Consider the following 26,415-nt stretch of genomic DNA (forward strand, 5'->3'; position numbering starts at 1 on the left):
GGCCTTGTAAAGCCGCATGCTGAGTTATGAGGAAAATGTTCCAAATAAACAGGTATGTCAAACATGCTGTGCAGAGGACAAAAGGAATTACAAAGAAACACACAGCTTATGTGAAATGTTTTGTGTGCATTTGACCAGATCCTACCTGTAGATATCTCAAAATGTTCACAACACCACTACGAGTATTACAAATAACATGTGATTGCTATAACAAACATGCAGTATTCTTCTTGTAAACATAGCTACATGTACATGTACTTATGGTACAGATTATACACATTGCCCCTCACATAAATATATTATTTATATATATTTGCCCTTTGGTGTGTGTGTGTGTGTGTGTGTGTGTGTGTGTGTGTGTGTGTGTGTGTGTGTGTGTGAGAATTTGTATGATCGCACTTGTATGTCTTGTTTAGTTTTGTTGATTGTCTTGTTGTGTATTCTTATTTCTATTTATGCTTTGTTTTAAATGTAAAGCACTTTGGGTTTACGTGTAATGAAAGGTGCTATACAATTAAATTTGACATTGACAATTAATTCATTTTCAAAAATGTAACAGTGACGCTATTGAGTTTGCCCAGGATTATTGTCATTGTTGCTTATCTGGTGCCACATGATGACAAAGACAAAAATAGTTATGTTATAAAAAGTAACAAAATCTGAAGTGTATGTTTACACACTTTACGGAGAGAAAAAATGTTTGTGTGAGTTTAGGCTCTGCCCCTGCTGATGACCAATCTGAGGTGTGGCTTTACGTGTATATAAAGGCAGAGCCAGCTGACTGCTGTATCTGTGGATCTGTACTCCAGCACACGGTGAGTTCACTAGAACCTTTCTAAGCATAGAACATGTGTGTTTGCTTACATGTATTTCCTTTGTTGACTTTATTGCATTATTTTGTGATCATGTCTATATCATTAAGTCATACCCATGGGTAGTTTTTTCTTTATACAGTCATGTGTGACTTGGCTTTATGGTATTTCTGACCTGCTCTGTCTGTTTGCAACATTTTACAAAGCACACTGACATTTCCAGTTAAGTGGACTGCATTTGTTTTGTTTCTAGACAATATAGTATTTTAGGTTTTATAACCGCTTAAATCTGCATTTTCATAAAAAGTCATTTATTTTCCTCTGTTAAGAGGGGATTTGTGTGCATTTAAGTGGTTTCTCTCAGTTTCAGGGTTTGGATCTGGATTTTTGAGATGAACTGGAATAACGCAGGTAAATAACTCACTTGTTGTTACCGTCTTTTACACTTTTACTGACACCCCATCCCCACCCTTATGTTTAACTTTCTTTATTGAATTTTAAGGATCAGAAATTGACATCAAGTGTATAGAAACTGAATGAGTATATGATGAGAGCGCTACCCCTTGTCTTTGACTAGGAAACCAGTTTCCCCCAGGCTCAGGCTTTTATCCTCAGCCAATGCCAGGAGGATACAATCCTCAATATCCACCAGGCACTGTCCCAACCCAGCCCTGCCCTCCTCAGCCTTGGGGTGCACCTGGGTATGGTCCTGTAGCCCCACCTTATGGAGGGTATGGACATGGCTATGAGCCCTGGCAGGGACATGGGCATGGACATCATGGACATCATGGACATCATGGACATCATGGTCATCATCATGGACATGGCCACTAACACGAGCATGGTCACAGGCATGGAAACATTTTAAATGTAAATACAAACAGTTTTAGGAATTGTATTTTTTTCAACAAGTTATTATATATATATATGCTGACATATATGTACTTTAATCACTGGAATATTTCCTGATGTTACCTTCATGGTTAAGGTTTGCTAAGGTTTAGGCATCACTTGGTTAAACATAATGGAAGACCACCATAATGTGGCAACAATCAATATTTGTTATAATAATAACAATGGATCAAATGACTATATGCAATGTGAAAGGTGTCCCTGTACAGCTCTCTTCAGCTCTACAAACCAACTTGTGGTTCTAGTTTAAGGTTTGGTGGCCCAAACCAAAACACCAATAGGAGAGCAGCAAACAGTTAATCTAAAATAGAAAATGAAAAGGCAGTGAATCAAATGTTTTCTTAAAGGTCTTATATTATGCTCATTTTTCTTAGGCAGTGTCCTCATTTAGGATCCTAGTGGCACATTTCTCTGTGGATTCAGCGTTTTGATACTTTCACCGTTTTTTTTTTCAGTAACTCGACCTGCTTTGTGTTAAAAAAGACATGGAAATATCACTTTTTACAATAAGGGACCTATTTTTTTTAAATAACTTCCTAGATCCAGAAAAATATTCATCATTCAGACACACTAATGAAACTGAATTGATTATTCACTCATCACATTATTAATTTCTTACAGTGTTTTTGATGATATCATTCAATTATGAAGTCATAACTTAAATAATGACCTGTTTGACACGTCATAATGAATAAAAAGACTGTTTGTTCCTGCTGTAGTACTCCAGCAGCTCCTGCAGCAGTGACTCGGACTAGACCAAGATGAAGGAAACAAGACAAGTTGCCACCGGGAATCCTTCACCCTGCTACCTTACAGTAGATTATAATAAACAGTTTGTTTGATTTCAAATGTTGGGATTATAAATAGAGATGTTCTGGTATTGTCTCCGATACTGCCTAAAATGCTGGTATCGGTATTGGGAAGTACTGGAGTTAATGCACCGATCCGATACCACGTAATAAAGCCCTAAAGAAAATCTACGTTAAAGTAGTTTATTTATGTTCTTTTCCCGTTATAACTGACTGTCAAACTGGATAATAAAAGAAAGTTCTGGGGCGTTCATTGTTTGTGTTTGTTCATGTTTCACAAAGAGTTTAACCTGAGCCAGACTGACAACAAAGATAGAAATCATATCACATCCATACAGGGATAGTAGTATGCAGTTGTTAAAACATAATAAAATATATGACACATTGGTATCGGATCGGTACTCGGTATCAGCCGGGCCATTTCTAATTATAACCGCACTGTTAGAAAGCCCACATTGTTAATGTATTGTTAAATTGTTTATTGAGCTAAGTTCCATTCAGTAATAGCCAGTTCTCTGTAAGTTTCTATATGTCCCACGCTCTTGAACGTATACTGTAATCTCCTTTGCCTTTTCTCAACATTCACCTCTACCTCCCTGGTTTATTGCTGTGTGTAAATGACATAAGGTGAGATTAACGACATTATACTGTCTGACTGGATGCTAACATTGTGTATTGTTTAGATGTGCATAAGTTAATGCTATCTCTGTTGTTGTTATTAGCGTTGTTAAAGCTAATAAGCTAAATCACGCTGTCTGTATGCATCGTGTGAGGTGATTTGTGTACGTTATATGATTCCTGTGATATACTTGAGTACTGAATACAGTCCTTTGCTACCTTATTATGTTTGTGTATATGTATTTGTGTTTATGTATGATGTTTGCTGTACTGATTGTTACTTTGTATTATTACGGACCACAGTCAAATAAATCAACCAAAACAGGACATCTGTATCCGTGTTCTTTAGCGGGAACACCAACCCCACACCTTGCCACTCCAAACCAGTTAAATTCCTGGAGACAACCCAATCTCTCCTTTTTACGCACCACAAGGTTTTTTGAAAGCTGTTAAAGTCAGGTTCAGCTGTTACATATTATGAAGTGTTTAGCTAATGTATTTGAAAATAGAAGTAATGTATTGTAGTAATGTATTAGCTCAGGCAGTAGTCGGTGTGTGACAGGGGGTATGTTTTTGATGTGTTAGACAATGATCATAATTGTTCCCTTGTGTTAAACAACATAAAACAGGTTTCTGTTATCCATAAAAGCATGTCATCCCTGCAATGCCCTGCCTCTTTATTCCCTATTCCATTTGACCTCATAGTTTCCATTACTCTGTGTGTGTTTTCTATCAGTGTGTATTAATATTATCTTTATTTAGCCAGGGAGTGTTGAATTAAGACCTTTGTTCTGCAGTGTTTTTGACTAATAGTAACACACCCTGTCACTCTCATCACCTGTGTAATTACTGGGAATCTTTCATTCATGCTATTTTTAGTCTCGTAACGACACCATTTAATCTCTGACATAGATTTTTTTTTTTAAAGATTATTGTTTTGGGCATTTTGGCCTTTAATTAATAGGACAGTTGTAGACAGGAAAGGGTGGAGAGAGAGAGAGAGAGAGAGAGAGAGAGAGGGATGGCATGCAGCAAAGGTCAGAATCGAACCTTGGGCAGCTGCGGTAAGGACTGAGCCTTGGTACATGGTCTACCAAATGAGCGAACAGACACCCCATATTTTTTTTTATTTTTTTTTATTTTATGCATATTAAACAGGCACATACAAATGAAAAAGTAAGAAGAAAAAAAAAACATCAAAAACAACGCCCACTTTGACACGTAGATTAATGGATCATGATTAGCAGCTCTCCTTTCACCTTTTTGTCTAAATGTAAACTGGAAGGCGAGCCAAGTAAACTGTTCCCATGGATCACTACAAATTTTCATTGGGCAGGAAACTGCAACTGCTGCTTCTACTGCACTGCCTCATGTGGACACAAATTTTCCAAACATGCTGCATGCTGGGTAATATAGTATTAACTGATGTCATGTTTAAACTTGGACATATTGCGTTCTGACTTATGAGAGTTATCCACATAATAATACTGGTTGAGCTGTGATATGTGCAGGTAGTCAGCTTATAAAAAACAAGATCTCAAGATCAAAATGTATTCAAAGTAATGACATAATGACATATGCAAATGATCAAAATATCTCTCATGGCTCGTCAAAAGGATCAGTCGTAAACAAAAAATTTAAACAGAAAAGTACAACAAAATTTAGATTTTGGACCTCTGCGCCGAAGAAAAAACTTCTATATATGGGCACGCACTCTACCAGCTGAGCTACCCGGGCACCATTGATTTTTAGGTGTGGTTATCCATATCTTTTATGTACTGAGTTTGACTGTATGTTAAAGATTATACAAAAACACACACACACACACACAGGTGTCACAAAGCAGAAAAGCTTGTGATAGGAGTTCAGGCACTGCCCACAGTGATGTAAAGTTGATAAGGTTGACTGCACATATAAAGGAGCAGCAGGTGACGGCTGTGTCTGTGGATCTGCTCTCCAGCACACAGTAAGTTCACCTCTGAAACTCTGCTGAGGACTTGCAGCTCTCTACGGTTCTTAAAACAGATACATGATTGTATATGTGTGGTAAAAGACAAACTGTGTTGATTTGTTTAAAGTGATGTTCTTTTTTGCTTTCAGGATCTAACCTACGGTTTCAAAATGTACGGACAGAACCAAGGTAAATCACACAACCACCTTCAATTATAATGAATGTGCTTTACATATTTGATAATCACCTTTGCTATGTATTAACTAACTGATTTCTCTTTTCTTATGTTTAGGAAACCAGTACCCTCCTGGTTATCCAAACAATCCTCAGCAGATGCCAGGGGGATACCCTCAATATCCTCCAGGCACTGTCCCACGACCAAACTACCCTCCTCAGCCCTATGGTCCACACGGAGGCCAACAGGGACACGGACCTGGACCTGGTTATGGTCAGGGCCAAGGACAGGGACATGGACCTGGACCTGGTTATGGTCAGGGCCAAGGACATGGATATGGACCTGGACCTGGTTATGGTCCAGGTCAAGGACATGGATATGGACCTGGACCTGGTTATGGAAACGGCCAAGGACATGGACCGGGCCATGGAGAGTGCCATGGCGAGGGCCACGGACATGGCCATGGACACGGCCACAAGCACAAGCACAGGAATGGTCACAGGCATGAGCGATGTCACAAGAAAGGAAATCACTCTCGGGGGGTAAGATTCAGTCATTTTCTCAAATATGATTCTTACATGTTGGTTTGTTTGCTCCAGAAATTAGAAACTGTGAAAAATACAACAAAAAAGTTAATAATGTCAACTAATCACAGCACATCACAGAGATGCTGTACATTGGTCCAGTATTAGCAAATTATTCAAAATCCTTTGCACTGAATGGCAGACTATCGTTTTTATGTTCTCAAATTTAAGTATGTAGACAAAACAGCTATAATTTAAGTTCCATATTGATTTGTAGATGATTGAAGTGATTCACTGATGTCTGTGGTATGTTTATCCCTTCTGTAGTCCTCCAGCAGCTCCTGCAGCAGCGACTCAGACTAGATAAAGATTCCTGGAATAGGAGGAGGAACAAGACAAGATGGCACCTGGAAACCTTCATCCTGCTACTATATATTATAATCAATATGTTACTGTCTAAATGTTTATTCACATAATCCTCAACAAATGATTGATATCAAACACCTGCATTTATACTAAAAAGTATTCAGAGTCTCTGACTCTCTCCTGACACCATCCAGGATCCAACAATGCTGGATGTTTGAAAATGATTTTAGATTAGCCATGTTATGACCTTTTGACATGATATGATGCAATTAAACTTTTCTTGACATTTCAAAACTTTGTTGTACGAGACACATTTCAGACATTATTGTATCCATGATTGTCTTTGTGAGAAACAAAGTGCTTTCTGTGTATGATACAGCTAGTAAAGTAACGATGCAATGTTTTGTTTTTTTATTTGATTTTGTCTCCATTCTTCTTATTTGGTACTCTGACTAATGTTAAGGTGTGCTCTTTATTTACCTAGGGAAGGTCGACATCACACCCTGAAGCTGCCAGTGCAGTCACTCTAATCTCATTTTGATAGCCTGTGCAATCAAACACTTGTACATGTTGATATCCACCCTTGCCACCATTTCTTGATCTTGAATTTAAAAATGTTATAAACTTGCACAGTATTTGCAGTAAGTGGTGAAAGAGAGCCTACATTCAGATCCTTTACTTAAGTAAAAGTAACAATGGGTTGATTAAAATACTCAAAGCTCTGCATTCATAATTTTACTTAAGTTAAAGTATAGTATAGTATAGCATATTATAGTAGGTTATAATATTATATGTACTTACAATATTAAAATAAAAGTACGCAGCGCAGACTAAATCTCCCTCGGTGGTGCGTACGCCCACCATGACATCACCACAACGACCAATCAGGAGTACCTCGGTGTCTCTTTCAGGAAGTTAACGCAGAAAAAGCCAAGGGGGTAAGCTTCTTCTCAGTCCGCGAACCTCCTATGGCGCCATTTTGATGCCAACAAGCCATCACCTCCTGTTAGCATTCCATTGACTGCCATTCATTTTGACGTCACATTGACATTTGACACTTACATATATCTACGCTCTCCGTCTCTGCAATATTCAGAATGAAGATTTCTCTTGGCACAGTTACCAGAAGACTTACAACTTTCAGACCGGTTGCTCACGTCACATCTACGTCAGCAAGCTCAGTTTGAGGCTGCGCAATACGCTCAACCATCACCGGAAAAGTGCTACTAATTGACTTCACTGGTCTCCGTCGAAGTCTATGGCGTCGCTGTGTCCATTTCTTTCACTGTGTATACGAAAAAGTTCAGAGGAAAGAGCAAAGAAGCTGTACCTAAAAGTGCAGCCACAGGACAAAAGTCAAGATAATAATGTCCTTAACCGTTTTGACATCCGCTTACAGGTATGTGGCAAGTGACGGTATTTCTCACGAACGTATACTAACGTTACGTTATAGTTTCCTGACATTAGCTTATAAAATGTCAGACATGCTGGCAAAGGTTGAAGGATGTCACTAGGATTCTAGCTACTGTATGAATGTAAATAAAGTAATAATATCGTGATAGTAAATGGTTGAACTTACAGGGAGTCTGAGGTCAACTCCCCTATGTTAATGTGTGAATTTGACATAAATTGATACATTAATTCATTCTGAGGCTGTGAAATCAAATGTTTGGATGCTATGTGTCCACCCTGTAGAGTTAATAATGTTGACCACTACTGTTTCTTCCAGACTGAGGTCCGTCTGCAGACTGCAGCGAATCCAGGGCCACATGGTGAGCAACCCCCTCTCATGTACTGTACATACATGTTGTATTGTAGCTTCTAAAGGTCTCCAGTATAGTGAGGATTGTAGGGATGCAATTATATGGTTTTCTTTACAGCACAACTTTGTACTTTTTTTTTCCTAGACTCACAAAAAATGCAGATTCATAACAGTTTGCAACATGTCGTTCTTTTCATGTCAAAAATTGAAATTCCTCTGTCAGCCAAGTATTGGAAGCAGAATTAAAAGTGGAGCAGTTTTTATATTGCATTTGAACTAGTATCAGCCGGCATTGTTAGCATGCCAGTGTATGGATGCAGTGTTCTCTCCAAGTACCTGTTATGTCTGCCGGAACTCTCTTCTTTCATTTTCGTCTTAATACTAAAGGCTGTTTTTCAGCTTTAGGTTGCCGTAACTCCTGGCACATTACACACGTTACTGTATCATTGATTCTGGAGTTTCAGCTAGCAGTTTGCCAGTGATGTGCATCCATTACATATTTTAAATGTGTGATAACATGACTCTATTTGGAACATTTGCTTTCTAGTTTGTTCTACTGAATTATTCTTTTACACCTAAGTATCACTGTATTATAGTTATACTGTATTGAAGTGATGCTAAGTCATTTGTAACATTCAGTTTCAATCAAAGTATTTTCTTTAGTCTATCAAAGCAATTATACTAAGTTAACTATTTAAATCAGTTGGAGTGATGCAGCTATTTCAGAGTTTATTACAGTGTGCTGTGCTGTAAAGACTTTTACACAATTGTGTCTCTCTTTTGAATCAGATGTCGAGTCAGGTTGAACCGGGGGTTCTTCTGAAGAAAGTGGGCAGCGCAGGTGTGATCACCATAAACAGACCCAAAGTCCTGAATGCACTCAACCTGCCCATGATCCGTCAGATCTACCCGCAGCTCAAGGTACGTGGAAAGCTTGGTTGATGCTAACTCCAAAGGGGTCAAATGTCTCGGCCTCGATTGTTCCAAGTGTAATTTATTATACTGTAGCAGCGTGTTACTGATCGTGGATGGCTGCCGGTCTCACTTAGTTTGACATTGTCAATGTCACAAGGTTATTGAGAGTTGGACAGATTTGCTCAAAAACCTTTTCAAGACTTGTTAACAGTTACATACTTATACTCTGTACAAAAGCCCTTTTACAAACTATATACATAGGAATGTAATTACTCACCTAACTGTCACCAGTCATCCCTCCCATCGCATACAAATCAGAGGACACAACTGTTGAATCATTTGTGGTTTTAAATATCCCAAAATGCATTATGTGCCACTCGCTTGTTTAGTTTTTTGCCTGGAAGCCTTGACTCCTCTGAAGACCAATCCTAACAGACCCCATTCATCAAATGAGAGAAAGGTCTTTATATTACGTTTTGGTGTTTTGAATAGTTTCAATTTCTTGGAGCTTCCGTTTTGAAAGTTTAAACCTAAACCTCAAAATAATGCCAAATAAACCAGATAGCGACACATGACATTAACACAGGATTTGTTTTGTGATGAAAACCTTTTTGTGATTCTAGAAATGGGAAAATGACAATGAGACTGACATTGTGATCGTCAGAGGAGCAGGTGGGAAAGCCTTTTGTGCTGGTGGAGACATCAGAGGTAAGCAGAAGCTTTGAAGGATCAATCACTAGGGGTCTGTGTAACCTAAGTTTGGGCCTCTCACTAATTCAGATCACAGAGGTTACCAGTTTCTGGCTTGATAAACCCAGAAGGTTATGTAAAAACACTTATCGTTGTTCTAAAGGTATTTCCACAATCACTGAAGACTTCTAATTATATGGATCAAAAAATAACTGAACAATAAAAAATAAAAAAGAGTCGCAACCTGGGAAATGGGTTTTAAATCTTTGTATCTTGCAATATGAATGGTTGCCCCTGTGACCTGAAAGTATGTAAGGTAATACATCAGAGGCACAAACTGGGCCTAGGGTCTGGGGAGCTTTTATGTGCAACAGTGTGACTGCAGCTAACATGTTTTCTCCTCTCAGCGGTCACAGAAGCAGGGAAAGTTGGAGATCCTCTCGCAGAGGACTTTTTCCGTGAGGAATACATTCTCAACAATGCTGTTGGTAAGCTTTCAGTATAGTTACACCTGTATTATCAATTATATCCATTATGTATGGGTAACTATTAAGTTATAGTCCCAGGACCAGTTTTTATTTATTTTTTACACACTTTATTTTATTTTTCAAGGAACATGCAGGAAACCATATATTGCCCTTATTGAAGGAATAACAATGGGTGGAATTATTGGTTTCACTGTTGTAAATAGTAAATATTTCTATTTGGTGAGACTCTATCACAGCTTGCATATGTACTACAAAATATATGATAAGTTCAAGAATCCAGTAGTAAACTGGGTTCACATAAAAATACTTGCTGTTCTTGTAGGCAGCTGCGGAGGCGCGGGGGGCCTTACAAGACGGAGCCAGCCACAGACCTGAGCCGCTGGAGGCTGACTAATGTGGAGGGCAGGCAGACCTGGTGCTATGTGGAGGATCAGGACACCCCAGACAGAAAGCAGACAATGCTGGAAGCCCATTCTCTAGGCTTGGACACGGTAGGTTTAGAATCTTTTTTTATTTATTTATTCTTGTTTCAAATGACAAAACAAATGCTTGGTTTGTGATTGTTACTTATTCACTACTTTTTACATAGTACTCTGCGTTCATTTGAGTTGACTGTGTAATTCTCTCTGGACAGTTTGAACAACAGTATAAAACAGAAAGAAATAGCAGTATATAATGAGAATAAAGTGTGTGAGTGATTGATATAAGATCACCCATTCTCTCCACAGAGTATGTTTGTGTTTGGCTCCCCAGCTGCCCACACAGCTGTAGATGCAGCTCTGAAGGGTATGCTCTTCTACAGCCACCTCCAGGCCGAGGACGGTCACTGGGCAGGGGACTACGGCGGACCTCTCTTCCTGCTCCCAGGTAAGCCAAATCCTCCTCCTCCATGTCCTTATATTTGACACCTGTAATGTGCAGCAGCTATCTTTTGTCCTTTGTGTAAAAGAAAAGTTTATTAAAGCCACTATGTGTAGAATTTGGCATTGTGATATTTTGTAAGACACCGTGGCAGACAGAAGTGCACACTGCTTTAATTACACCAGGGGACATGATTTCTAAAATGTACAGAGAACATTTTAACAAAATGACCTCTTTGTGGTATGTGATGAAAGATGATGGGGAAAAGAGGGAGTGCGGCACTAACCATTATTCAGCAGAAGATTTCATGACACCAGTGTTTGTGTGCATGGGCTTTTATGTCTGTCACTGTATGGGTGTCCATTTCTGTGCTTTAGGTCTCCTCATCACGTGCCATGTGGCTAAGATCCCTCTGGCTGAAGCCTGGAAGAAAGAGATGGTGAGGTATCTGCGCTCTGTGCAGCTACCAGATGGAGGCTGGGGTCTGTAAGTCAACAGCACCATTTTTTGTCTTATGATATGCTCACATGCCATATCACTAAAGTGCTTCTTCTGTAAGATGTGTAAGGTCACCGTAACAGCCAAGAGATGGTAGACGTATGCTTTACCCAGTATCGTTTATACCAAAGGTTAACTCAATAAAGTGAGAAAACGTCCATTCCAGAAATGATAGGGTCAGTGTTTATAGTGAGATGTAATGTTATGATGCAAGTATTTCCATGTGACTGTTAAAGAACTGCTACAGGAAGACTGGTGTAGTACTTACTAAAAGTGTCCATTCATCCCCACCGTTACATAAGAATTACAGGAGAAACGTCTAAAAACATACAGGCTCGGGCTGTCTGAAATATTGCTTATGGCAGCACAGTGGATGTGTTTGGTTTTTCTTCAGACATATTGAAGATAAGTCTACCGTCTTTGGCACAGCGCTGAGTTACATCTCATTAAGGATCCTGGGAGTAGAGCCCGATGATCCAGATATGGTTCGAGCCAGGAACAACCTGCACAGCAAAGGTGGGAAAGAAGAGGTTGAAATGGTCCCCAAAAAATACAACAGCAGTTGTTGATTACTGATCACCTGTCTGTACTGATAACACACAGTTATAAAAACACACTGCCATCCCCAAAAATGTCCAGATGTGGGGAATATGTTACTGCTTTGTGTTTAGTAACGGCATTAACATGGATAACATTCAGCCACTAGATGTCGCACTCCCCCTTTCATTGCATTCACATCACAACAGGTGGTTACCTGGCAACTTCTAAGACCTACTAACACTTTTGGCTCACAAGCCTCGTCAGAAGCTGGAACCAAACTTCATCGAGATCTTACAGAGATTAACGAAACATTCATTTTGGACCCGCGATTTTTTTTTAAATGGTTATTTCACAATCATAATAACCACACCTTTCTAAAAGCTGATTTTCCAAAACAGTTTACTATTCACATAACAAACACACAATGTCCTAAGGAAAGGGCTGTAGCCAGTAAGTGATGCATATGTTTGCACACATTTACAATTTGCAATCAATAGTTTTTAAATGAAAAACATGCGTCAAATATAAAATACTCATGAAAAGACACAATAACAAAAGGTTGGTTGGATGTGCACACTATGAGCCTTCTTAGCTTATTCATGCTAAATGCCCAGTTTTTCTCTGTCTTCCTTTCAAGCTGCAGACAGACATGTAAATGCTATCGTTGCCTTGTGCAACAGAGGATTTTTCATAGCAAGGACCAGACATTGTGTGTTAGATTACTACATTTAAAAAGAGAGAGAAAGAGAGAATTTTCTGTGTCAATGTTAATCAATTCCGGGATGATGGATGTATTTTATCTGATCCAGGTTGTTACCCACTTGGATGCCAGCCCGTGGTGCAACTCCCAAACCGTACATCTCACATTAAAAATACTGATATCCATATCTGAATTCAGCTGAATCTCATGATATAGGCCACGGCCATTTCTGCCTAGACTTTTATGCGTGAAAAATCGTGATTTATCGAAATCCTACTTTGTCGATCTCCTCCTAGACCGTGCGACCGATCTGCATGAAATTTGGTATGTAGCATCTCCTGACTGACCTGTCAAAAAAGTTATCAAAAGAATTTTTATAGGATAGAAATTGCACATATTACACACAAACAAATTTGTGTAGCTAAGTATGAAAATAACCAAAATAAATGACCAAAAATAAATGCTATCAACGCAAAACTTTAGAGTCTTGTTTGCCATGATCCATGGGAACAGTTTACTTGGCTCGCCTTCCAGTTTACATTTAGACAAAAAGGTGAAAGGAGAGCTGCTAATCATATACATTATTACATTAATCTACGTGTTAAAGGGGGCATCTAGTGTCTCTTCTTTTTTTTTTCATACTTTTTCATTTGTATGTGCCTGTTTAATATGCATAAAATAAAAAAATTAAAAATAAATAGGGGGCGTCTGGTAGCTCACTCGGTAGACCATTTACCAAGGCTCAATCCTTACCGCAGCGGTCCAGGGTTTGATTCCGACCTTTGCTTCATGTCATCCCTCTCTCTCCACCCTTTCAAAAAAATCTATGTCAGAGATTAAATGGTGTCGTTACGAGACTAAAAATAGCATGAATGAAAGATTCCCAGTAATTACAAAGCTGATTCAAATTGGGTTGATGTGAATGTAGAGGAGAGTGACAGGGTGTGTTACTACTAGTCAAAAACACTGAAGCAGAAATTATTTTTATTAGGAATAACCCCTTGAGCTGTAGCATCTCGTTTTCGAGGGGGTCCTTAACAGCAGAAATATACAGTACATTCACAATTAGACAGTTAACAAAACAACTTGAGGGGATCTCTAGAAAAACATACTTCACAAACATACATACTGACAGACAAAAGCTCTCCATCACACCAAAACCACCCATATCCCCCCATTCCAACCATTAGATATTAGACAATAAACAACAATAAAGAACACAGGTCTTAATTCAACACTCCCTGGCTAAAGTGGAAACTATGAGGTCAAATGGAATAGGGAATAAAGAGGCAGGGCATTGCAGGGATGACATGCTTTTATGAATAACAGAAACCTGTTTTATGTTGTTTAACACAAGGGAACAATTATGATCATTGTCTAACACATCAAAAACATACCCCCTGTCACACACCGACTACTGCCTGAGCTAATACATTACTACAATACATTACTTCTATTTTCAAATACATTAGCTAAACACTTCATAATATGTAACAGCTGAACCTGACTTTAACAGCTTTCAAAAAGCCTTGTGGTGCGTAAAAAGGAGAGATTGGGTTGTCTCCAGGAATTTAACTGGTTTGGAGTGGCAAGGTGTGGGGTTGGTGTTCCCGCTAAAGAACACGGATACAGATGTCCTGTTTTGGTTGATTTATTTGACTGTGGTCCGTAATAATACAAAGTAACAATCAGTACAGCAAACATCATACATAAACACAAATACATATACACAAACATAATAAGGTAGCAAAGGACTGTATTCAGTACTCAAGTATATCACAGGAATCATATAACGTACACAAATCACCTCACACGATGCATACAGACAGCGTGATTTAGCTTATTAGCTTTAACAACGCTAATAACAACAACAGAGATAGCATTAACTTATGCACATCTAAACAATACACAATGTTAGCATCCAGTCAGACAGTATAATGTCGTTAATCTCACCTTATGTCATTTACACACAGCAATAAACCAGGGAGGTAGAGGTGAATGTTGAGAAAAGGCAAAGGAGATTACAGTATACGTTCAAGAGCGTGGGACATATAGAAACTTACAGAGAACTGGCTATTACTGAATGGAACTTAGCTCAATAAACAATTTAACAATACATTAACAATGTGGGCTTTCTAACAGTGCGGTTATAATTAGAAATGGCCCGGCTGATACCGAGTACCGATCCGATACCAATGTGTCATATATTTTATTATGTTTTAACAACTGCATACTACTATCCCTGTATGGATGTGATATGATTTCTATCTTTGTTTGTTTGTTTGTCTGGCTCAGGTTAAACTCTTTGTGAAACATGAACAAACACAAACAATGAACGCCCCAAAACTTTCTTTTATTATCCAGTTTGACAGTCAGTTATAACGGGAAAAGAACATAAATAAACTACTTTAACGTAGATTTTCTTTAGGGCTTTATTACGTGGTATCGGATCGGTGCATTAACTCCAGTACTTCCCAATACCGATACCAGCATTTTAGGCAGTATCGGAGACAATACCAGAACATCTCTATTTATAATCCCAACATTTGAAATCAAACAAACTGTTTATTATAATCTACTGTAAGGTAGCAGGGTGAAGGATTCCCGGTGGCAACTTGTCTTGTTTCCTTCATCTTGGTCTAGTCCGAGTCACTGCTGCAGGAGCTGCTGGAGTACTACAGCAGGAACAAACAGTCTTTTTATTCATTATGACGTGTCAAACAGGTCATTATTTAAGTTATGACTTCATAATTGAATGATATCATCAAAAACACTGTAAGAAATTAATAATGTGATGAGTGAATAATCAATTCAGTTTCATTAGTGTGTCTGAATGATGAATATTTTTCTGGATCTAGGAAGTTATTTATAAAAAAATAGGTCCCTTATTGTAAAAAGTGATATTTCCATGTCTTTTTTTAAACACAAAGCAGGTCGAGTTACTGAAAAAAAAAAAAAAACGGTGAAAGTATCAAAACGCTGAATCCACAGAGAAATGTGCCACTAGGATCCTAAATGAGGACAGTGCCTAAGAAAAATGAGCATAATATAGGACCTTTAAGAAAACATTTGATTCACTGCCTTTTCATTTTCTATTTTAGATTAACTGTTTGCTGCTCTCCTATTGGTGTTTTGGTTTGGGCCACCAAACCTTAAACTAGAACCACAAGTTGGTTTGTAGAGCTGAAGAGAGCTGTACAGGGACACCTTTCACATTGCATATAGTCATTTGATCCATTGTTATTATTATAACAAATATTGATTGTTGCCACATTATGGTGGTCTTCCATTATGTTTAACCAAGTGATGCCTAAACTTTAGCAAACCTTAACCATGAAGGTAACATCAGGAAATGTTCCAATAATAAAAGTATATATACACACTACCGGTCAAAAGTTTGGGGTCACTTAGAAATGTCCATTCCACTCCATTACAGACAGAATACCAGCTGAGATCAGTTGCATTGTTTTTTTAATCAGGGCAGCAGTTTTCAGATTACATTATGTGTTTACATTATTGCAAAAAGGTTCTCGACTATTGTAGACAGAAGTGGCTGAAGAAACGCTTGAAATTCCATGCTTTTTGGTCTAAACGTCATACGCAAATTAAAAGTGGTACAGCTCCCATATACTTTGACACTCAGGGATGTGCCTGATATCATTGGAAAGAAAACACTCAAGTTTTTGTTAGAAGTGTCAGGGTGATTCTAGGCCTTACTGACACAGAGTTACAGAGGCTAGAATGGAGTTTTTTTTATTTCCGTCCAAGTCATACATCTGTAAAATGATTAGACTACACTGCTGTAAACACATCTGACAGGTGACAGACAACACAGGGCATTAGCCACATGTCTCAGCTTACTACAGAAAAAATCCAGAAGCCAAAAGACTCAAAAATGGATTTTATATGAAGTTTTTTCTACAGATATGTCTGTGCGTTTTTTTATTTCCATTTGAAAAGTGCAAAGAAAAAAGCCAATAAAGTACAAAATACAACACTTCTCAAATACACAAACACACCCACATCAATCACCTTTCCAATGATATCAGACACACCCCAGAGTGTCAAAGTATATGGGAGCTGTACCACTTTTAATTTGGGTATGACGTTTAGACCAAAAAGCATGGCTTTCAAGCGTTTTTATATATTTTTTTTTGTATTTACATTTAAAATGTTTTTTTTTTAATATAAATTACATAACAGACAAGAAAATATGATCACTTTTACCTATTCCGTCCATACGCAGTCCTATTGACCACACAGATATTCGCAGCATTCTACAGTATATTACCTGGCTACTTATTGGAAGTGGACTGTGATACAGTATGGTTGTTACAAGAGAGACTCCATAATTTGCACTTTGATCAATAAATCAACTGGATCTTACCCCGTGACACGTGTTTCCTTTCTTGTGGCAACGGCCGTGCATGTGACCATGCTTGTGTTTGTGGCGATGACCATGCCTGTGATGTCCAAGCAGGTTTCCAAGCAGTCCACCTCCACTTCCATGTCCATGATGATGACCATGATGATGTCCATGCCCATGATGTCCATAATGTCCATGCCCATGATTATGTCCATGATTATGTCCATGCCCATGTCCCTGCCAAGGACCATGGCCAGGTCCATACCCTCCATAAGGTGGGGCTACAGGACCGTACCCAGGTGGACCCAAAGGCTGAGGGGCTGGACCACATGGCTGATAGGGTGGACCAAATGGCTGAGCGGGTGCACCCCAAGGATGAGGAGGGCAGGGCTGGGTTGGGACAGTGCCTGGTGGATATTGAGGATTGTATCCTCCTGGCATTGGCTGAGGATAAAAGCCTGAGCCTGGGGGAAACTGGTTTCCTAGTCAAAGACAAGGCGTGACATTCTCATCATATACTCATTCAGTTTCTATACACTTGATGTCAATTTCTCATCCTTAAAATTCAATAAAGAAAGTTAAACATAAGGGTGGGGATGGGGTGTCAGTAAAAGTGTAACTGTATTCCACAGGAATATTTGAAAAAGAATATTTGTATATATCTTTACTTTGTAATTTAATCCTAACTCTTGTTGTGGGGAGAATTCACCACATAGTCTGTGTTCTTCTAATCCTCCAACATGCACATACTAGCTTTAAGGCCTGGTTCAAACATTAGGAAATCCCCTGATTTACGCTGATTGTAATCCAGAAGACGACATGCAAGACAGGAGGAAGAGTTAAAACCAGCTTGTTTATCAGCATCTACTGGCTAAACCAGTTACATTGTCTTGTCTTGTAAAGAGCCACTATGTGCTTTTGCAGTCATCTGTCCCTGCACCTCAGCTAAACAAATAAACTCACACACACGCCCATGATATTTGACAACATAATTATACATTGTAAACATTCACATACAGAATAAAAACCTTTCAAAACATCTTATACTCATTCAGTGTCTATACACTTGATGTCAATTTCTGATCCTTAAAATTCAATAAAGAAAGTTAAACATAAGGGTGGGGATGGGGTGTCAGTAAAAGTGTAAAAGACGGTAACAACAAGTGAGTTATTTACCTGCGTTATTCCAGTTCATCTCAAAAATCCAGATCCAAACCCTGAAACTGAGAGAAACCACTTAAATGCACACAAATCCCCTCTTAACAGAGGAAAATAAATGACTTTTTATGAAAATGCAGATTTAAGTGGTTATAAAACCTAAAATACTATATTGTCTAGAAACAAAACAAATGCAGTCCACTTAACTGGAAATGTCAGTGTGCTTTGTAAAATGTTGCAAACAGACAGAGCAGGTCAGAAATACCATAAAGCCAAGTCACACATGACTGTATAAAGAAAAAACTACCCATGGGTATGACTTAATGATATAGACATGATCACAAAATAATGCAATAAAGTTAACAAAGGAAATACATGTACGCAAACACACATGTTCTATGCTTAGAAAGGTTCTAGTGAACTCACCGTGTGCTGGAGTACAGATCCACAGATACAGCAGTCAGCTGGCTCTGCCTTTATATACACGTAAAGCCACACCTCAGATTGGTCATCAGCCGGGGCAGAGCCTAAACTCACACAAACATTTTTTCTCTCCGTAAAGTGTGTAAACATACACGTCAGATTTTGTTACTTTTTATAACATAACTATTTTTGTCTTTGTCATCATGTGGCACCAGATAAGCAACAATGACAATAATCCTGGGCAAACTCAACAGCGTCACTGTTACATTTTTGAAAATGAATTAATTGGTGTGTGTGTGTGTGTGTGTGTGTGTGTGTGTGTGTGTGTGAATGTGTTTTGTTTTATTTCCTCATTTTATTATGCCTGCCGTGTGTTTTGGTTTTCTGTGTTCCTGTTTCCTCCTACATGTTCCACAGAGTGTGGACACGCCCCCTCTGCTGACTCTCCTCACACCTGGCACCAATCCCAATCAGCGCACCTGCTACTCATCCTGCTTCATTCAACTGCCTTCAAATACCAGCCTGACTTTCCTCTCCCCACCGGATTGTTGCTTACCACTGAGTATATAGTCTTGTTTTTGTATTTACCTGTCTGCTCTGTTTCCTGACATTACTAAGTGGAAGATCTCTGTCCTAGAAATTAATTGTCACTCAAAAAAAATTTTCTCCAAAAAGTGTGTAAACATACACTTAAGATTTTGTTACTTTTTATAACATAATTATTTTTGTCTTTGTCATCATGTGGCACCAGATAAGCAACAATGACAATAATCCTGGGCAAACTCAATAGCGTCACTGTTACATTTTTAAAAATTAATTAATTATCAATGTCAATTTTATTTGTATAGCACCTTTCATTACACGTAAACCCAAAGTGCTTTACATTTAAAACAAAGCATAAATAGAAATAAGAATACACAACAAGACAATCAACAAAACTAAACAAGACATACATCTGCGACCATACAAATTCACACACACACACACACACACACACACACACACACATAATATATATATATATATATTAGGGTTGTCAAAATAACGCGTTCATTTCGATTAATTAATCTGAGAAAAAATAACGTGTTAAAAAAAATAACGCAGATTAATCCATTCTATATTAACGTTTGACCCGGGGCCGTTCTAGCCACCATTGGACTGTAAAATGAAGGAGGGAGACGAGAATGTGCTGCCTGTATCATAGATTGGAACATTTACTTGTAAAAATCTTCTTCCTGCCAACACTGGCTACCGAAATCTGGTGCCACTGATATGTCTGCGCTTCTCTCTGATGCTCTGAAACAGACGATACCGGAAACACAAACACCGCTGCACGTGACGCTAATTAACACTATACTCAATAGCAGCTAATGTTAGTCTACCACTAGCTAGTTAACACTATACTCGACAGCAGCTAATGTTAGCCTACCGCTAGCTAGTTAACACTATACTCGACAGCAGCTAATGTTAGCCTACCGCTAGCTAGTTAACACTATACTCGACAGCAGCTAATGTTAGCCTACCGCTAGCTAGTTAACACTATACTCGACAGCAGCTAACGTTAGCCTACCGCTAGCTAGTAGCTGGATTAAAAACGGTTAAAATGCTGACAGCTAACTCTAAACGGTGTAAAGTTTGACTGTGTTTTACTGTAGAGGATTCAACACCGGGATGTAACAATCATAGACAGTATATAAGAATGGACCAACAGATCCCGTTGCTCTGGACGGAGACCAGTGAAGGCCAATAGAAGCACTTTTCTGGTGATGGCTAGGGTTACTGCGCAGCCTCTAACTGAGAGAGACGACGTAAATGTCTCAACCAACAACCTGTCTGAAAGTTGTAAGTCTTCTGGTAGCTGTGCCAAGAGAAATCTCAATCATTCCCATTCTTGCAGAGACGGAGAGCGTAGGTATGTAAGGAGATAACATAGGCACAGGCTAATTATTGCTAACTAAAATGCTAGTTAACATTAGTAATTACACTTAAACAGCTAATGTGAGACAAAACTGCCTGCGCGCTTCTCCTGTACTATACGGTAATTCCTCTACTATGGGACAGTAAGTTGCGTGGTTACGACACAATCGTTAGCCTATTTTTACAAAAACGTCTGCTACAGAGCCATAACGTGATATACAAGGTAATGGAGCCTTTTATACATTGTTGTGTTTCTTTAGAAATAAACAATGGACAAATAGTCTTTAAATCCTTCAGATGTAAAGTTATTCGCTGTCAAAGTGACGCCAAAATGAATGGCAGTCAATGGAATGCTAACAGGAGGTGATGGCTTTGTAGCATTAAAATGGCGCCATAGGAGGTTCGCGGTCCAAGGAGAAGCTTAGCACCTTGGTAACAATCTGCAGTTGCCGTCGGAAAAACAACACAGACGGTGCGTTCTATGAAACTGGTAAACTACAGCTTCGTGGTGCATTTGAAGTTATTGTAAATGTCCTTTTCCCATCTGGTGGTTGTTTTTGTCGTTCAACAGCAATTTACTAATGAAATAAGTTATTGTTATTGTTATACATTATTATTAAATCATTTAATTTTGACCATATGGCCTTAGCAATAAACAAGCCGTTCTTTAATGTAACCGACTGTTGTTTAGTACCCTTTTTTTTCCTTGTCTTTTTTAACTTTCTTAAAAAGTATCGGTTCAGGCACCGTTAATTATGTATGCGATTAATTTAGATTAATTAATCACAGAGTATATAATTAATTAGATACATTTTTTTAATCGATTAACAGCCCTAATATATATATATATATATATATATATATATATATATATATATAAATATATTGTCGTGTTTCCCTGTTAAAAAGAGGATGCAGTGTGTATTGTGAAATGTGATGTTTATTAGTAAAACTCTGTTCTCTCGCTTTCTCTCCCACACACACACACACACACACACACACACACAGTAATTAAACAAATGCCTGCCTATGAAAATAAGAACTTTGAGTTTGCTTTTGAATGTGGACACAGTTGTGATAGACCTCATGTCATCAGGCATTTTGTTCCAGAGAGTAGGACCATAGTAACTGAAGGCCCCAAAATACTTCCCACACAAATAGAACCATGGATACTATAAGCCCTGAGATATGTGTCTGTTACAGCCACTGTTGCAGTCAGACAGCAACGCACACCACCATCACATCAGACCCCACCACCAGCCCTTACAGATCCAGCCCAGGTTTCCCCCAGGACTGTTTCAATTTTCCACAAACCTAAACACCATTAGAATCATTTGAATGGGTCTGAGGATAGAAGCTGTCGTATGCTATATGCTATAAAAATCAAAATTGACTTGACTTGAAAGATGCCCTAAACACAACAGTACATTATGTACATGCAGTGGCTAACTGTAAGCGAAAATTATGAAAAGCCTATCAAACACAGCCGATCAAATCAACAGGTTGACCTGAATACAGTGACGTGTCTTACGAGAAAAAAAGAGAGAATCCACTTGTTTCTTTAAACTTTTATACCTTATATTTGATACAAAGCCACACAATCAGTAGTTTGACATAAGCTTTGTAACATTGTTTGGGACAAGAATAGACATGCTTTTGAGTTACAAAGACCAAATTAACATCATAGTGATTCTTGTCCAAGATTTTCCCATCCAGGAATCGTCATCTAGTCAGAGTCACTGCTGCAGGAGCTGCTGGAGGCCTACACAAGATAACACAAACAAAACAATTCAATCAGCGAAGTATAATGTATGATCAAAGTATTGATAATTTGACAACCGTTGTGCCAAGGGTCCCAGGTTCAATCAGACTGTGGCTGTAACAAGCAACACCCAGGTGTGAATTGTGTTACTGTGTGAAAGTGGAGGAGGGTGTTCCTGCACAAGTCCGAATCAGAATCAAAAAAGGATTTATTACCAAGTAAGTAACCCTTACAAGGATATTTGCCTTGGTGGATGGTGCATACACAAACATATTCAAAGGAAATACATAATACATGTATGGAAATTATAAAATACAAAGTAAATAAAGAAATATATACAACATAACTGTTTAACAGTAAGAAAAGAAGGCTGTATGGTTTAGTGCAGGATGTGCAAAGATGTTGAAAAATGAACAAATGTTCCAGGTAAATAGTATGCAATGGACAGGTATGTAGTCCAGCTTGTGCATTAATTAATTGTAATTAATTAACAAGTACATCTGTGGAGCGCCCTGGTAGCTCACCTGGTAGAGCGTGCACCCCATGTACCAAGGCTCAGTCCTTACCGCAGCGGTCTAACCTGCGGCCCTCTGCTGCATGTCTTCCCCCCCTCTCCCCTCTTTCCTGTCTACAACTGTCCGATCAATTAAAGGCCACAAATGCACAAAAAATTATCTTTAAAAATAAGTACATATGTACTCACTCTCCTACCCCTGGATAAATAACCTTAAATATCAATAACAGACTATTACTCTGTTCATTCAGTTGGACTGCACAAACCTTTAATGTTTCACTGAATTCTGATCAAAATCCACTTTGTGTAGTGAATGAACTGAACACTGCTCTGCTGAATCTTACCCCGTGACTGTCCTTCCCCTTCTTGTGACACTTGTGATGCTTGTGGCCAGCCTTGTGCTTGTGCTTTTTCCCATGTCCATGTCCATGTCCATGTCCATGTCCATGTCCATGTCCATGTCCATGTCCATGTCCGTGTTCATGTCCGTGTCCGTGTCCGTGTCCGTGTCCGTGTTCATGGCCTTGTCCGTTTCCGTGACCATGGCCTCCTTTAATTAGTCATAAACCAATATTAAGTTAATGTGAATGTCCAGTATGTAATACACATTCAATACATTTGGAAGAAAGAGGAGAGGATGAACCAAAAGCAGCTGTTATTTACCTCTGTGGCATCCAGACATTTCCAACAGATCCCCTGTGGGCAAAGAATCGTCTTTTTTTACACAACGGTGTGTGTAAAGGTGTGATGTGCTCAGAAATTATACCAAATAATTGACAAAAAAATTATATTATATATTAACAAAAAATAAAAGTTTTAGAGGTGAACTTACTATATGCTGGATAGCAGATTTGCTGTAGAAAGACTGTAAAGTTGTCTGAATCTGAATCTGTCCCCTACTGCTCCTTTTATGTGAAACCACACCTGAACCTGAAGCAGTCACATTTTGAGATATCTACAGGTAGGATCTGGTCAAATGCACACAAAACATTTCACATAACCTATGTGTTTCTTTGGAATTCCTTTTGTCCTCTGCACAGCATGTTTTGCCTGTTTGTTTGGAACATTTTCCTCATAACCCAGCAGTGTGATGTTATCAGGAGACAAAGCTCCTCTGAAGAGTGCTGACAGACACGCCTGCCCACACAAGTCACGTATGCACTCAGTTGTTTTTTTTCACTTACACACCATGTTAGGTGTGTAAGGTCCATCATGTTACAGGTCACAGAGTTCAACAGGGAACATACATGTAGTGGCGGTTTTTGGCACGGGCGAAGCGGGCAGCCGCCCGGGGCGCATTTTTTTATGACTCATGGGGGGCAGCATGAGCACTTAAAAAAAAAAATCCTTGAAGTGGTTTTCTACTGTATTATCTATCATTTCACCGTGTGGGGAATTGGCAAATTTGCGCCCCTGCTTGCTGAGAAGGTGCCGTGCGCACATTGCACAGAGAAGCTGTGCGAGAAGGGAGAAGGGGAAAGGGGAGGGGGACAGTTGACCTCTGGGTCGAACGGGTTGCTGGGCATAGGCGCCGATACAGTTGGTGCTCCGCTAATACTGAGCACCCACGAAGCTGATCGCGGTTATGTGTCAGTTAAACTTTTCATCTCAACCCTATCCTGAGTTGAAAGAGCCTTGCCTACTTTACGGCTTTATTATCGAGTTGATAGGCATGTGTGTTCGTGTCGGCCGTCTGAAATGCAAACATTTTTTGACTAGCCTACTTTTTTTTTTTAAAGGGCGTGCACCCGTGCATTCAATAAGGGAGCAGATTTCATACAATAACATCATTGATGATTTTGCCAGAAAGGTCAGGTTTTAGTTTGTGTTTTCTGTTCTTAGCGCAATAGTGTAACAGTTAGATTCTCTTTAGTGTGTTTTCACATTTGTGTGATGAAGGATTTGTGCTATTTAGAATAGGCCTATTTATTCTATATTTTATTTGTATATTATTCTCAATATTTTATATTACTGTTGCTCTCTGCTGTTGTTACAATTATTTTTTTTTGGCACATTTATTTATATGTATATATATATATATATATATATTTATTATAACAACATAAGTGAAAGAGAAAATTATATTTCTCAATTGCACAAATCTTTCATTAGAACATTTGAAAAACACACTTAAGAGAATCCAGTTATTTAACTATTGCAATTACAACAGGAAACACACTTTTTAAGTTGCACAATCTCCACCTCCAACATTTTCAAAAGACAATGAACACAATTCTGCACAAAATATGACAGTATAAGTTATCAGAACTTAAAATAAATATACACTAAAATATAGTTTGAGGTCAAATTTAATTTTGTCAAAACTTACTTTCTGTTCAGGCTTAAGACCGTTCTAGGTTGTACGTAAAACTCCACGCCGTCGCTCCTACGGCGTCGTGACCCTTTCGGAGTTCTGCGTCATTGAGTGGTGAAAGCCAGGAGCTCCTGGAAGCCTCAAGACCAACAAGCCTTCTTTCAACCAGGAAGAACATTACCATTGGAACCTGGAATGTAAGGACTATGTACCAAACAGGAAAACCAGCTCAAATAGCAGCAGAGATGAGAAATTACAACCTGGTGCTACTGGGAATTAGTGAGGTAAGATGGACACAAGCTGGTCAGAAAAAGCTGATGAGCGGAGAAATGCTGCTATATTCAGGCCATGAAGAGGAAAATGCCCCACATATGGAAGGCATTGCTCTCATGCTTTCGACGCGAAGGAAAGGAAAGGAGCCAGTTGAGGTGGTTCGGGCATCTGGTAAGGATGCCCCCTGGGCGCCTCCCTAGGGAGGTTTTCCAGGCACGTCCAGCTGGGAGGAGGCCTCGGGGAAGACCCAGGACTAGGTGGAGGGATTATATCTCCAACCTGGCCTGGGAACGCCTCGGGATCCCCCAGTCGGAGCTGGTTAATGTGGCTCGGGAAAGGGAAGTTTGGGGTCCCCTGCTGGAGCTGCTACCCCCGCGACCCGTTACTGGATAAGCGGAAGAAGATGGATGCTCTCATGCTATTCCAATCAGCACAGAGAGCACTGATAGGGTGGGAAGCCCACGGACCAAGAATCATTACAGCGTCATTCAGAACAACGAAAGAAAATATAAGCATGAACGTAATCCAATGCTACGCACCAACCAATGACCATGAAGAAGAAACAAAAGATGAGTTCTACGACAGACTACAGAACATCTTGGGCAACTACTCAGAGAAAAATATGACCATCCTTATGGAGACTTGAACGCAAAGATAGGAGAAGACAACAGAGGATATGAAGAAGTGATGGGAAGACACGGACTGGGAGAAATGAACAATGGAGGGAAGCTTCTAGATATCTGTGCATTAAACAAACTCGTCATTGGAAGCAGTATATTTCCCCACAAGAACATACAGTACATAAAGCAACATGGGTATCGCCGAATCATGTTACCAAAAAACAAATAGATCACATCTGCATAACAAGAAGTTCAGGAGAACACTACAGGATGTGAGAGTAAAACGAGGAGCAGATATTACATCAGACCAGCCCCTGCTTACGGCCAGACTGAAACTCAAACTAAAGAAGAACAGGACAGCGCACACAGGAAACAGAAATACATACAATGTGAACCGGCTAAGGGAAGAACAAATTTGAGAAGACTACAGAGTGAAACTCTCAAACA

The 26,415-nt window shown here is 39.1% G+C and overlaps 3 protein-coding genes and 1 long non-coding RNA gene across 4 annotated transcripts; 3 read left to right on the forward strand and 1 right to left on the reverse strand.

Moving 5' to 3' along the window:
* The first annotated feature begins 754 nt into the window (after positions 1-754).
* Positions 755-2,587, forward strand: LOC116053531. Its single transcript, XR_004105868.2, has 4 exons — positions 755-815; positions 1,177-1,223; positions 1,390-1,682; positions 2,444-2,587. It is a non-coding gene; the product is annotated as an uncharacterized LOC116053531 (long non-coding RNA).
* Positions 2,588-5,050: 2,463 nt separating this feature from the next.
* On the forward strand, positions 5,051-6,586 carry LOC116053530 (holotricin-3-like). The gene is made up of 4 exons (XM_031304609.2): positions 5,051-5,117; positions 5,252-5,291; positions 5,395-5,819; positions 6,129-6,586. Exons 2-4 carry the CDS (start codon positions 5,273-5,275, stop codon positions 6,162-6,164), a joined length of 480 nt encoding a protein of 159 aa, XP_031160469.1. The 5' UTR covers positions 5,051-5,117; positions 5,252-5,272; the 3' UTR covers positions 6,165-6,586.
* Positions 6,587-7,452: 866 nt separating this feature from the next.
* Positions 7,453-12,012, forward strand: LOC116053553 (lanosterol synthase-like). Its single transcript, XM_031304634.2, has 10 exons — positions 7,453-7,566; positions 7,897-7,939; positions 8,719-8,850; positions 9,468-9,552; positions 9,942-10,022; positions 10,147-10,241; positions 10,349-10,513; positions 10,751-10,889; positions 11,261-11,369; positions 11,776-12,012. Exons 1-10 carry the CDS (start codon positions 7,535-7,537, stop codon positions 11,948-11,950), a joined length of 1,056 nt encoding a protein of 351 aa, XP_031160494.1. The 5' UTR covers positions 7,453-7,534; the 3' UTR covers positions 11,951-12,012.
* Positions 12,013-15,054: 3,042 nt separating this feature from the next.
* On the reverse strand, positions 15,055-18,608 carry LOC116053527 (annexin B11-like). The gene is made up of 4 exons (XM_031304607.2): positions 18,572-18,608; positions 18,164-18,204; positions 17,009-17,469; positions 15,055-15,296 (listed from the first exon to the last, which is right to left on the reverse strand). The coding sequence occupies exons 2-4, from the start codon at positions 18,180-18,182 to the stop codon at positions 15,261-15,263; spliced, it is 516 nt and encodes a 171-aa protein (XP_031160467.1). The 5' UTR covers positions 18,183-18,204; positions 18,572-18,608; the 3' UTR covers positions 15,055-15,260.
* Between the last annotated feature and the right edge of the window lie 7,807 nt (positions 18,609-26,415).

This window comes from Sander lucioperca, chromosome 8, assembly GCF_008315115.2.
Source record: "Sander lucioperca isolate FBNREF2018 chromosome 8, SLUC_FBN_1.2, whole genome shotgun sequence".
Classification (NCBI taxonomy): domain Eukaryota; kingdom Metazoa; phylum Chordata; class Actinopteri; order Perciformes; family Percidae; genus Sander; species Sander lucioperca.